The 13,905-nt window shown below is 32.7% G+C and overlaps 4 protein-coding genes across 5 annotated transcripts in view; 2 read left to right on the top strand and 2 right to left on the bottom strand.

The window, feature by feature from the left end:
• Positions 1-1,061, bottom strand: part of LOC116344161 (E3 ubiquitin-protein ligase highwire) — a 35,661-nt gene extending 34,600 nt beyond the window's left edge. Inside the window, 2 exon segments of the mRNA XM_031772588.1 lie at positions 3-321; positions 829-1,061. Of these exon segments, the coding sequence (XP_031628448.1) occupies positions 3-321; positions 829-899 (390 nt within the window). The 5' untranslated portion in view covers positions 900-1,061.
• Positions 1,062-2,319: 1,258 nt separating this feature from the next.
• On the top strand, positions 2,320-3,761 carry LOC116344040. Its single transcript, XM_031772410.1, has 3 exons — positions 2,320-2,635; positions 2,740-2,924; positions 2,996-3,761. Exons 1-3 carry the CDS (start codon positions 2,483-2,485, stop codon positions 3,240-3,242), a joined length of 585 nt encoding a protein of 194 aa, XP_031628270.1. The 5' UTR covers positions 2,320-2,482; the 3' UTR covers positions 3,243-3,761.
• A 654-nt stretch (positions 3,762-4,415) lies between these two features.
• Positions 4,416-6,685, top strand: LOC116343889 (diphosphomevalonate decarboxylase). The gene is made up of 5 exons (XM_031772192.1): positions 4,416-4,665; positions 5,045-5,233; positions 5,318-5,943; positions 6,005-6,169; positions 6,239-6,685. Exons 1-5 carry the CDS (start codon positions 4,614-4,616, stop codon positions 6,386-6,388), a joined length of 1,182 nt encoding a protein of 393 aa, XP_031628052.1. The 5' UTR covers positions 4,416-4,613; the 3' UTR covers positions 6,389-6,685.
• Positions 6,686-7,022: 337 nt separating this feature from the next.
• The window catches only part of LOC116343888 (UNC93-like protein), a 28,181-nt gene continuing 21,298 nt past the window's right edge, over positions 7,023-13,905 (bottom strand). The window contains exons 1-10 of one of the 2 annotated variants that reach the window (XM_031772191.1): positions 10,759-10,780; positions 9,536-9,605; positions 9,331-9,465; positions 8,769-8,965; positions 8,258-8,689; positions 8,027-8,192; positions 7,821-7,956; positions 7,609-7,740; positions 7,334-7,530; positions 7,023-7,244 (exon numbers count right to left, since the gene is read on the bottom strand). In XM_031772191.1, coding sequence (XP_031628051.1) covers positions 7,113-7,244; positions 7,334-7,530; positions 7,609-7,740; positions 7,821-7,956; positions 8,027-8,192; positions 8,258-8,689; positions 8,769-8,965; positions 9,331-9,465; positions 9,536-9,592 — 1,584 coding nt within the window. In that variant the 5' untranslated portion in view covers positions 9,593-9,605; positions 10,759-10,780 and the 3' untranslated portion in view covers positions 7,023-7,112. Of the gene's footprint in view, positions 7,245-7,333; positions 7,531-7,608; positions 7,741-7,820; positions 7,957-8,026; positions 8,193-8,257; positions 8,690-8,768; positions 8,966-9,330; positions 9,466-9,535; positions 9,606-10,758; positions 10,781-13,905 lie in introns of those variants that run through there. The other variant, XM_031772190.1, reaches the window with a different exon arrangement.

The following is a 13,905-nucleotide window of genomic DNA, read 5'->3' as shown; positions in this document are numbered from 1 at the left end:
ACCTGTGGAATTGACATCATCAATTGTTTGTCGGTGATGTCGCCCATTAAGCTGTCAGCGTCCGTATCAATATCTTGTTGCTTGGCTACCTGATGACATTGTAGTTTTTTGCTATTTTCCAAGATGTCAAACAAAGACTGTGATCTTGATTCCGATTCCATAACAATTGCGCGAATCGCGGAAAATATTGCAAATTTAGATGCATTAGGTAGTACTTCGATGCGATTAATATTTGATAATTGGTCATGATTGTTTACGGCACAGGTTCGATTACGTTTACGACGACGATTTCGATTTCCACGATTTCCAGCCGGAGATTTTCTGTGAATTGCACAAAATTGAGATTTATATATGAACTATCGATTTTGACATTTTCCGGCAATGTGGAGTGGGTTTCAGTCACATGGAGAAGCAGAAACAACATGTGGTTGAATTTGTTTGTAAACAAAATAAATGTGCTCAAAAGCGGTGTAATTTATTATTTCCCCTCCAAATAGTTGACATAGTTGTGACATGCGCAGAAATAAGCACGCACAGATTCGAGACATTTTGATTTTTTTTTTTAATTCATACAATATGATGAAAATTGCTTTTTTTATATTTATTTTTATAAAAATAAAATTATGATTTCAGATTATTTCAGGAATTGTTGATCGCTTTTTGCTAACAACATTTTGTCTATATTATCTACTGTGTAGACTTTTGAAACAATATAACATGATATTAAATGACAGCCAGTTAAATTTGCACTGCATAAATCCATAAATTGTTATTTAAATCAAATCAACGTGAATTTCGATTATATCGCTTGAATTTCAAATAAATTACCTATTATCCAAGCAATTGATGTACAGTTCATGGAACTGTTCACCATATTTGGTTGGTTCCAAGGGACCCATTTTAGTTAAACTAGCTCTAGCTTGAGCGTCCAACTAATAAATTTTGAAATTAATTTTTCAAATATCCCGATAAATGGAAATGTTCAAAACTACCATTACTTCACTTTAAATGTTCACTTTTACAAAAGCCAATATTTCCAATTGAAATTCGTAATATCAATTTTTCCAATAAGACTAATCGGATAATCGGTACAAAAGACACTGAAACAGAGATTTCTTATTTCAATTTTTTTTCACTTATTCCAAATTATTTCAAATCACTTTCATCTTTTTCGAATATATTGTAGTTTTATTAATATTTATCAAATGATTTTTTTCAGTTGAAATACGCTAAAAATATATTTAATTCCAAAAAATATTTTCAACGTCAATGAAACACCCTTCTTTAAAGGGTGCATCTAATAAACTAACAGACATTGGAAAATCGATAATCTATTCTCCTGATTCTGAGTCATCCCTCTGTTTACATTTGAAAAGGGGGTGTAACCTCTGAATTAAGGGGAAAACTTAAAATACCGGCTTTTGAAAATTGTCTAAAATAAGGGATGACATTTTTATAAATACATAGAGGGATGTGATTGTGGGGAAATGTGTTGAAATAGGGTGATCTCTTATGAATGTAAATCACAATAGAGTGTTATTGTGGAAACATATTTTTCCATATAATATTGTACGGATATATTGTACTTCAAGTAACTTACAATCACTGTTTTTGTTCGGCATTCGTAATTTCTTGGTTACCGGATAATTTTCAATTTATTCAATTGGAGGATATTAAGGCATAACATTTTGATTACTTTTTACTTCATCAAGTCTGCGGTGAAATGAAAAAAATGATTCTGAATATTTTTCTATTGAAATCTCTGTTAAATTATTCAGTTCCAAATTCATGTGATATCAAATTGGAACAACATTAAATTTCTTATTGGGAATATCAATTCTTCTATTGATTAATTTATGTGATGATTTTTTTTATGTTTGAATTATTAAAATAAAAAAAAACAAACTTTAAAAAAAAATTATTCTCACTAGCCAATCTATATGATTAAATAAGAATTACGGACAATGAACCGAACTAAGTCTCACAGCAAGGTACCAAATTATATTTGAAATTTGTTGTCAAACTTGAATTAGCACATTGTCTTGTGAATTCAAACTTGTAAATTATTAAAAAGATGAATTATATGCATTATGGCATTAATATTAATTCGTTCAGCATTGTTTTTTTTTCTTTCTTTCAAATTTATTCAAATTTTTTATACAAACAAATGTAAATTGGATCAGTTTAATGACGAAAATGTCATCGAGATTAGTTTTCATTTACAAACTTAACCTTCAGTGACATCTGTAATGCAACTAATCAATGACTAAAAAGGTCTTTTTTTACTTTCAACGATTTAACACCAATCACATTTTCGATGTTCAAATTGATGTGCACACTTTTGTCGTGAACGTTGAGAAATTCGGTTGGCTTTGACATTCACTGCTGCATCGCCATTTACAGCATCGTTACTTGTTAAAATAGTCTCACCGCAAAGTAATAGTTATTCAACATCCAATTAGAATCAAATTAATCAGCCAAAATGCGGAATTTCGTGATAAGAAATACTGAACATTTTTTAGCGGCTGTACATTTGTGGGGATGGATATACTACGATTTTGCTTTTCTCTTTCCACAAAAATATGAAGATTTTGACGACACCAAACCGACGCTAAATTCAACAGCACATACAATTGTATGTAGCGTTTTCGCTAATTTATTTCAATCAATTAATCAAGCATTTTTAATCAAATTTCATCATTATTTTTTCACACCATCTAATTTTTTGTTGATTTTCAGATTTGCATCACGTTTCTGTGTATGCTTCGAACCACGAGAGATCCACCCCGCTACGAGTTGATTAGTTGCAATCCATTTTCGATCATATTTCCGTTCATTGTACATATGGGTTTGGGCGCTTACACCGCATATGTGGTCAAACACGAAATGATTGTTGACCAGAAATACATCTTCATAAACACACAGTAAGATATCATAAAAGTTAATCTACCGCTATTGAATGTCGCAAAGGCTAACCTTAAATATATATTTGCAGATGGCCGCAGTATATGGTAATACCATTTTTGGGCACATTTGCGGCGATCGAGCTTCTCTTGCGACTTAAATATATTCTCAGAAGTTACATGAGCCGAGCATGTGAAACAGTAATTACAGCGTCGTGCTTCCTTTTGGTGATGTTTTGTTTCCGGACATTTTTCCATTTACAAATTTCAATTGATCGTTTAAAACTTGAAGGAAAGACCGTCACCCTTTTTAACATTGGTTCAAATGTTTTTGACTAATATAATCACAGTCATTTTTTTGTTAGTTAAAAAGAAATTCAAACATTTATTGGCAATTGACTAAAATGTGTTAGGTAAATAGTTCAATTTTTTACTGCCATTTTTCGGATTACTTCTTAAACTCAACAACAATTTGTAGTTTGTCTATCAAGCTATTTGTGGAGGTTAGGTATTTTGCATGCTTCCCAATAGTTTGAAATAACAACAATAATAATATTAATAATGATTGTGGTGTTAACAGTAAATTTTTAAATTCGAAATAGTTAGAAAAAAATAATTTAAATTGACCAATTATATGCATAAAAATTCACAATTCTCATTTTAACGGTACAAAATTTCATTTCGAGATCTATAATATAACTTTCATTCAAATATTTTTTGCAACAGAAATCATTAAATGTCGTATTAGCTAATCTACTGTACTAGAACATAATATTTTAAACATTTGATATCGGCACGAATGATTTTAAAGATGAACGGAACCTATGAAATAAATAAATTTAATTGAATATCGATCAATTTTTTATGGCATTTTTTATTTTCCAATAAATTACATAGCTGAAAAAATACAGAGTTTCAAATTGGGCCATTTTTAATTGATTTTACAAAAAAGAAAGTTGCTAAGAATTCGAGCATGAATTCACCAAGAAATCAAATGTTAATGTGAGCCGAAGTAGTATTCCCAAGCGGCTCATGGTAACTGAGTAGTCAAATAGATGATAAAAAGTTGAAAAAAAACTACCAAATCAGAAATCTGTATGGAGGGGAAATATACTTATTACACTTTATATATTTTGAAAGTGCACATGATTCATGTTATTAATTTATTCATCATTTGAAATAAATCAACAAATTCACACGAAAAGCATTTTTTCACCAATTTCATTGACGAATGATTGAGAAATGAAATGAAACAATTTTATTGGAAGAAATATTGAATTGAGATTTGGAATTCTTCAAATGTCATTTAATTTAATGAATCAAGAAATGAATAATTGCTAATTTTCACATCGAATAGAAGTAGAGGAAATTTTAAACATTGCTTGTTTCATACTAACGACATTTGACGAAATAAATTCACCACAAATTGGAATGTCTATGGAGGGGAAACGGCGCTGCCGTTGACATTTGGTTTAAATCAGCATAGCTGTCAGTGTCATGTCAAATTGTAATCCAGTACTGACGTTGTTTTGGTGTGTGCACTTTATTCAGAAAAGGTTTCTCTTTTTTCATTGCACTTTCGATAGATAATAATTGTTGAACTTTACGCGACAAAGATTAAAATTATTTAATAATAATCATAAAAGAATTCCACCAGGTCGTGCATTTAATTTTATATTTGTTGAGTGTTAAATAAACGATAAAAACAAGATGTTAACGGCTACTTGTAAAGCTGCACCAAATATTGCGGTCGTCAAATACTGTATGTATACTTATTAAACATATTTGAATGCAAAGCGAAAAACATCAACGTATAATTATTCAAGTTCAAAAAGATGTACAATTTGAAAGCAAAATGTCTTAATGATGAGTTTCATAATGAAGATTCCAATCCAGTCACCGATTAGCTACACATATTTTTCATGTGAAAACGATGACGTCGGCAGTTTGGTTAATGTGTGTAAATGTAAATAAGACGCTCCCAAAAATAAATCTCTGAACTGTCGACCTCATTTTTTTACATACATGATGATTTTATCATAGTCATTGATAACCGTGATATTTTGTTTAAAATAACAAATACAATTGTAAATATTCGCAAAATAAAAGAAGTTAAATAAAAAAATGGAATTTTATTTCAGGGGGAAAACGAGATGAGCAGTTAATTTTACCCGTTAATGATTCGATCAGTGGGACATTGTCAACTGATGAATTGTCGGCAAAAACTTCGATCACGGCCGATCCCACTTTCACCGAGGATAAGATGTGGTTGAATGGCACTGAAGTTACCATTTGGGATAATGATAGACTGAAAAATTGCATTGAGTACTGTAAGTTACCCTTTTTTTAAAACAAAAATCCACTACATACAAGAATAAAACATCATAAATGTATTTTTTTTTCTTCAATTTTAGTGAAAAAAATTGCACAAGAAAAATTGGCCGACAAATCAATTCTAAACTATAAACTGCATATCTGTTCTGAGAACGATTTTCCGACAGCTGCTGGTTTGGCATCAAGCGCTGCCGGCTATGCTTGTTTTGTATACACTTTGGCAACACTGTACGGTCTCGAAAACGAGGAATTAACTGGCATTGCTCGGCTTGGATCCGGTTCGGCTTGTCGCAGCATATATGGTGGCTTTGTTCAATGGAAGTCCGGGGAATTGGCAGATGGAAGCGACTCGATTGCCGTACAAATTGCACCAGCAAGCCATTGGCCTGAAATGCACGTACTCATTTTGGTGGTGAGCGACGAGAGAAAGAAAGTCGGATCGACCGTTGGAATGAGATTGGCCACCGAAACATCTGAACTACTTAACTACCGTAGAAACCACTGTGTGCCGAAACATGTGGAAGAAATAACACGAGCAATTTTGAATCGAGATTTTCCTACCTTTGGTGAAATCACAATGCGCGAGAGTAATCAGTTTCACGCCATCTGCCTGGACACATATCCTCCAATGATCTATATGAACGATCAATCACATTGTGTATCACACTTCATTCATAAATACAATGAAAAAGCGGGCGAAGTGAAGGTAAGATGATTGTTTCTAAATATATCGATGAAACTCGATAATAATGCATTGTATTTGACAGGCCGCTTATACTTTTGATGCTGGAGCCAACGCCTGTGTGTACTTGCTTGAGAGCGAAGTAGCCAAGTTTGTTTCCTATCTAAATGCATACTTCCCCAATAATATAGCAACAAACGACGAATACATTCGCGGCATTCCAGTGCAAGTAAATTCATTGAATGAATCGGTAATTTTTTTCAAATGATTTCTTTTGAAATTTTGTAACTAATTTTAGTTATTTTTGTATTCGATGTAGGAAATTCAATCGTTCGGGGTGGTTGCTCCGCTAGCAAAAAATGCATTCAAGTACATAATTCACACGAAAGTTGGCGAAGGGCCACAACGACTAGATGACAGCGAGTCGCTTTTAACATCTGATGGAAATCCAAAAAATTTAAAATCATAAATTCTTGATCTTTGCTCAAAGAGCCAAACAATTATATTTATACTCAAAGGGATTGAAATTTGTTTTCACAAGTCAGCTATAAAACTGAAATTTAAGGTGCAGGGAAATTGTTTTTGTCAAGATTATCATTAACTAAGTCAACCATTTTGTACCTCGTCGCAAGAAGATAAGTCAAGCATCAGAAAATAAAAAAAAAAACACTTGAACATATTCGTTGGTATTTATGGAATAATTTATTATTGTTTTTCTATCCTAAAATTGTTTAAAATAAACTCATTTGAATTTTGTTTATGATGATTCATATATGTTTTGTTGAACATAAAATCTATACTCTCACATTTTTGTTTAAAATCTAAATTCAATTAAATTTATAGTTTGCGTTTAATATATATATATTTATATGAATACATGCTAAGTATTGCATAGAATTATGCATAGGAATGCACTAAATGGTTACTACTACAGATTGTTTTTTTTATACACATTTCGCGATACTACACTTTGCGCGCTAACATTTCTATCGCTACAATTCGTTTCGTTTGAAATCATTTCGGGATTTCAGTTTCCGGCATTGCTTTCACAAAAATAGATGGATATCTTTTGTTTTACAGCGTTCAACATAAAACTAGTTTACTTAATTTGTTGATTGCTTGTTTTTTGTGTTGTTTAATTCATATATTTTACTAATGATATTACACTGTATCTAAAATTGCTTGTAAATACTCTAGAAATGTGTAACTTCAATATCTTCTTCAAGATCATCTTTTTCGTCGTCGGTCTCTTCAATTTCTTGTTTAGCAGCTTCTGCTTCTCGGGCAGCCTTCTCCTTTCGTTCTTGTTTCTTAAGTCTACGTTCCTGTTGGTTCAAAAACAAATTTGCAAAATATATTAGTCACTTGGTTCGATTTGAAATGTATAAAAAAAGAGAGACTAATGACACTTTACCTTTCGTCTGTGACGGATTTCAACAATAATGTATCCAATAACACCTAAAACTAAATTGCCAAACAATACATATAGTTTTGTACGCGCACATAATGTAGTTGAATAAGCGTATGCGATAACGAATCCAGCCGATTCCCACAGCCGATAGTTTGAGAAAGCAGCTTCCTTGTTACGTCTGAACAACATTCCATAGAGACCTGAATGAAAAAAAGAATCAAAAATTTTAGCACTTTTCTCTTGAATAAGCGAGCGTAAGCGAATGGATTGAATGGTACCGTTAATTTGTGTTTGCCATACAGCATCTCCCACACCCCACAAACCAGCAATTGCAAAGAAGACCAAAGGACTTTCTGGATGTGGACGCCAGAAAAGCATCACAATTACAATAGATCCGTGAACAATTGTACCTGAAAAAAAAATGTGTAAATTTAATTTAAAATTTTAACATTGGATTCATTTCTAATGTTCATAACGTTTGATCACTTACCGAGAGCAATAATTGGAATTCGTCCAATATATTTCATAATTGAACCAAAGATAATTGAACAAATAGCATTAACAACACCGAAACAGATCATCACATAACCAATACTGTGGATTCCCATAGCACAAGACACATATGCCTAATGAAAAAAAAGGAATGATTAGTAAAAATATTCAAACCATTTTGAATAAAACAAAAAAAATACTCACTTGTGTAAAATCAGCTCCAATGAAGGCTTGTTCCATACCAATCCAAACAGTTATGGGAACCAAGAGTTGTTGATTGGCTTTTTTGCACTGGTTCATTGTGGCCGACAACAAAGCAACTCCCGATAATTCTTTTGCTGATTCTGATCCCTTACGTTTTTCACCATATCTATAATACGAAACATTTTAATGAATTAAACGTCAAAAATTACAAAAATTATTTTCATTACGTACCGTGACAATGGATCCAAAAGTAGTCCGATAACAATAACGGCACCAATAATACATGCTAGATAGATGGTTGTGATTTCAAAAATTTCTGAATCTGGTGGACGTTCGAGATTCGCATTTTCAGCTGAAGCAATAACACAGAAATTTGCACCGCATTGAGCTAAAGCAGCTTCGCTGAATGTATGATTTCCACTGCCACCACCACCATGAGCTCCGCTTGACAAAACCAAACTGCTGATCAAATTTCCCCACAATTCGGCCGTTTGCCAGGCCAAGAAGAAGAATCCAAAGAATCGCACAATAATTGCATCGACAGCTTGATCCGTTATCTTAGCATAAACTTGACCGCACTGGGTTAGATAAGTGGCTTTTGATGCCCACATAGGAGCTGCACCCAAACCGAGCAAAATACCAGCTGGCACCAATGTATAGAATCTGAAAATTTTGCAGTTCCGTTAGCATTCACATCAAAGCAACATGAAAAACAGTTGCGTGTCTTGAAAACCGTACTTACTTTGGATAGAATTGGGATGCAATGTAGGGGACATAGCACAACATACTGGCACATAATGTCCATTTTACGGTAAGCCGTCTAATCACAAGTGTTGGGATAAAAATACAAGATACCACAATAGCTGCATAAATTGCACTTAACGATACTGTTCCTAAACCATCTTTGGCATTGATTGAAGATTGCAAATTAGCCGTTCCCTGTAAATGATAATCATTTTATAATATGAATTTTGAATTCACAAAAAGACACACTAATTGAAAACTTATCACAAAACAAAATCACAAACATCCATTTGATTTTATTCAACCATTTCGTTTCGTGCACAAGTGTTTGTATGGGATATTAATTATTTGTCAAATATTGACATTAACTGCGATGAATTGCTTCTGTAAACAGAAACTTAAATTGAACGAAGCAAATAAAATCAAATGCTTGAATGAAATTTCGAGCAAAAAAAGAGAAGAATAATAACTATGAACGCAAATATGATTAGTGAAAATGTGATTTACGATTTTTGAATCAACGACACAACAAAAACGAAGTGGAATATTGTGTAAATTACCTGAAACGCTGTAAATTGGATCATAAACGCCGATGACAAAACTGCAACATTTTTCAATATTCTCCATTTTTCGGACGGTGAGAGCTTCACTTTTTCTCTGATCGATACGGTATCTTCTGTGTTACGCAGTGGAGGCTGAAAATTGTCGAAAAACAATATGTAAATAATATGCCAAAATGTAATTCAGCGCATTTGTATACCATACCTTAACTGGGTTGTCGCCATCATAAGCTTTATTTTCATATCCTGAACTAACTGTCATTTTTACTTAGAATCTGGAAAGAATCGAAAAAACGAGGAGGAATATTTAGTACTGCAGAATTATTTAATAAACTTTAATTACAAATTTCAGCTATGAAATACAGTGCCAAATACGAAGTAAAATTATCTTTTTAGGCAAACAATTTTCTCTTCAGGAAAAAAGTTTACAATTTATTGTTATTCATTATGTGAGCGTTTAGGATTTCCGCTAAATTCTGTTAATTGCTGTTTGATTGATCGTTTTCACACAAAAAACATGGTATCTCTCTTCAATTTGGGAAGTTCTCAACTTAATTTACATCCCGACAAACTGCGAGTTGTGTTCGGTTTTGCGCTGAAAAATCGCCAGCAGTTATAAGGCATGAAACTATTTTTAGTTGTTCGAAAAGTGTTGCGCTTTGTTACACCCTATACAATTTTATCGCAGATTTTACAATAAAATCGCACTACACTTTTTTGTATTGTGCTATTATTTACGATGCATTTGTGTTTGTGTATGGGCAGCACAAAGCAAGTAAACTCTTTTGCAGCTGGTGTATGGGATTTTGAACGATAGCAGGAAATCGACGAATATTCAAGTTTTCAATACAATTCGTTGAGTAATTCATTTTTGAAATTCACATCGATAGATTAAATACAGATTGGACTGGCTATAAAACATGAACAAGTCAAAATTAATCAAACAAAAACCTTATTGCAAATATGGAAAATGAAATAATTTTTCTTGATATTGTTGTTATTGTTGTTGCATTTGTGCACAGCAAAGATTTACCCAATAGACACGCTTTGTGGCTGTCAGAACATTTTGAGAAAATCATTGAATTTTCAATCAAGTCAAACCGAATGATTATTGTATTGGAATACACCAGTTCGTGCGAACTACAATTATATTAACTTATCACGAATTTACGGATTCTTCAAATTGTGCACATTTTTAACTTGAATACTTTGCTTACTACTATGCAATAATTCATTTCTTTTTTCCGAATTCCAAATAAAAGTGTTATCGCACACGAGCTTTCAAATAAATGTCTGTGTATATATTTTCAATTCTATTGATGTCTTTTCTTTTTCTTCTTGTCTTCAAATGACTATTCAATACACATTCACACAAAAACTTTATCAGGTCACAAAAAAATAACAATAATGAAATTGAACAATTTTTACATGTTTGTCTTGGTGATAAATGTGTTGTTGTGTGCTTTCAACCGTTTTACTGGATCCGAGTTCCAAAAATATTCAGAATATTGAACGATGTTTACAGTCGTACGATCGGCTATGATCTGAACGAATCGACGACACTATTGCAGAGATAATATGTAAGCAATAATCTTTAGACAGACATGTTACGATGGTCAAGGTTCACTATTTTGAACGATCTGCTCTCGGCGCAATTACCATTTACCAGCTATACAATTACATACATTTTCGTTATTTTACCACAGGAATTCATTTTAAACCATATAGCGAAATGATTGATTGTTGTTTTTTCACCTTTTTGCAATTTAATTGGATCTAGTTTGCGGTTGACATCACATTTTTCGAGCCACTGTTGCTGATGGTTGACCAGTATCATTCTTTTGAATATTAATATCATTACTGAATGGGATGACTGTAATTCATGTTCATTCAGCTTTACATCTGTGATGCTATTTAAACGCAACAATTGGGATCACCGTAGCCGACAAAAAAAATAATCCCGAAACTTTTCGAATATTATCATCGATATGCGTAATAGCTTAAAAATGCGTCTGATGTATGTTATCGCTCGGATGAACTTTAATAAAACACAAACTGCATGGTTCAACGCAAATTTAAAACGACAGAGATAGAAATGCGCATTACATAGATCATGGCAACACGCGACCGATATTCATGAAGAACACCTTAACTAAAAAGCGTTTTTTATCGGATGGTTGTTAAATATAGCACGTTGATGATGGCATCTAACCTCCCAAACAAAGATGTTTTCTTTCTCGATGTGTGAAACTCTACCGGAATCCTCAACTAAAGTCCAAAAGTCAATGGAATAAGCATGAAATATTGCAAGAACTTGGAATATTAATGAAATGTGAAACCCGTTTGAATCATATCACAAACTAAAAATACATGAAACCAACGTACACACAAAAGATCAATCGTTTTGCCCAAAGTTTTAGATGAAATTTTTTCATTTCTGGTGTTTTTTTTTAAAAACCATGAAGTAATTATGTCTATTCGTTTTCTTAATCTCATAAAAGTGTAAATTAAGAAAATGTTCAAGTGATTGAAAATATAAATTTTGCATATGAAAGCATTATGCATTCTAAATTGTATAACCTTGATCGGCAAATAAATGGTTTGCAAGTATAGAATTATATTTTAGAATAGTTAGTGCCGGTTGGGCGACAAAAATTGAATACCTTGTTCATTCAAATAGAACAAGTGTGCCAAGTGTGAGAGCGCATTGAATACATTCAGTTGAAACAAAAAATCATTACGCGAGCATTGAAAAAGATATTCACGATAAAAGCCATCATTTGGCACACGTTTTTCTTTCATAGTTAATCATATTTACAGATCTTGTATTTGTTGACGCCATTTATTGGCCGCAGATCGTAAAAAAGTCCTGTTCATTTTATGATAATTTTTTTTTTTTATTCTTTTGGTCGGCGACTTTTATATTATTTACTTCTTGTCGCTTTGTGATATGATGTATTAGTGATGACTCACAGATAACATGTTGTGCATTTAGTGTTTACTAAAGACTGTCTATCGCAGAAAAAAAAATGACATTCTTTTGATCCTTTAAATGATATAATCAGTCGAATATAAATCAACTGCTACTCGCAAAAAACGTGCTACAAACTGGTATCTGGACTGGAATATAGCGAATGCCCAGTCACCAATGGAAGAATCCCGATTATTCTATTTTACTGTTACGATGACCTTAGATTTGTTGTTCTTCAAAGAAAAATTGTTGAAGATGAAAAATAAAAGAACAAAATATTCTGAATAGAAAAAGCATCACGTGTAAATTAAGATTGATTAGACCAAATTATACAAGTGCTTGTATGCATTGCGCTCATCTTCCTGTTTGTCGCGAGTGTTTTTTGTAAAATGCACGAGCAAATTGAATAGGTGCGAGTGTTTACATACATTCAGATCAAATAACCAAATGTAAAGTATTTTAATTACAAAACCGGTTTGTTAAAACGCGCTTTTCCGATCTCAAATCGATTCAGAGAATGTCATGATCAAAAATGATCTATATCAAAAACTCAAATAACTTTTTTTTCGCTTAATTTTCCATAGTTAAACGTAACGCTAAAAATACGTAGTCGTTCGTTAGCTATATCGCCTGCTGTGAACGAAATCAAATGCAAACAAATCCAATGGACAATTAACTCGTGTTTCGTCATAAAATTCATGTTCAACGTTGTTGCGTGCTTGTCTTTCATTGTTAATTTATTATCGGAATTCAAAATGTTAAATCTTGGGATCGCGAGCACTTGCTTTCGATTGTACAGCATAATTCAATATATTCAGGTATAAAATCGATATGATTGTGTAGTTTAAGTGAATGCGCAAAAGAATTTACGGTCCGATTGAAATTTTATTATTACGATCTTTTTTCTTCGTTCTAGACGTAAGCCAGTTGAGTTATAAGATGTTGAAGCACATTTTGGTAAGAAAAAAACCAGTTCGTTTGTTCTTTAGACGAGTTTATTTTGTTCTCAATTGCAAATGAATCTGAACAAACAAAATGGCTAAATAAACCAATTGCCACACTCTAGTTTTTTTTTCGTTTCTTCAAGCAATTTCCTCAACTTGGCTTTATGTATTCTGTATGTCAGTTGCGCGCTCTTGGCAAACACGACTCTCAAACAATGGCGAAAAATAAACACGTGCGACAATACGTTAAAAGACGAAAATAAAAGTTTTGAAAATGACGATTACGACCGCGACAAAAACAAAACGATTTGCTAAGAATCGACAATGATGAGCATTTGGCACGAACCGTCAATTGTGATGGGCCCGAAAGTGGACTGAGAGATGTGTCTATCATACTCCTTCTATTCCGATCAATTGAATATCACATTGGCATACAGTTTTAAACAAATTGAAATTCGACTGCGCAATTTAAAGCGTTTTTTTTTTCTTTTCATCTTCCACTTCGCTTCGTCTCACACACGAGAAGGTTACAGTCAAAGAGAATTGAGATGGCTGAGAGAAAAAAAGCCACTTTAAATTAAAAGTACTTTTTCTGCTATCAATCATTTGCCTCTTAAACAAAAGCTTGTACGATAGATCGAGCCGGCCAATACAATACAG

The sequence above is a fragment of the Contarinia nasturtii genome, unplaced genomic scaffold (genome assembly GCF_009176525.2).
Source record: "Contarinia nasturtii isolate CC-2019 unplaced genomic scaffold, AAFC_CNas_1.1 Cnas_scaffold_1037, whole genome shotgun sequence".
Taxonomy (NCBI): Eukaryota; Metazoa; Arthropoda; class Insecta; order Diptera; family Cecidomyiidae; genus Contarinia; species Contarinia nasturtii.
Note: the sequence above shows the minus strand (reverse complement) of the source record. Positions and strands in the feature narration are given on the sequence as shown.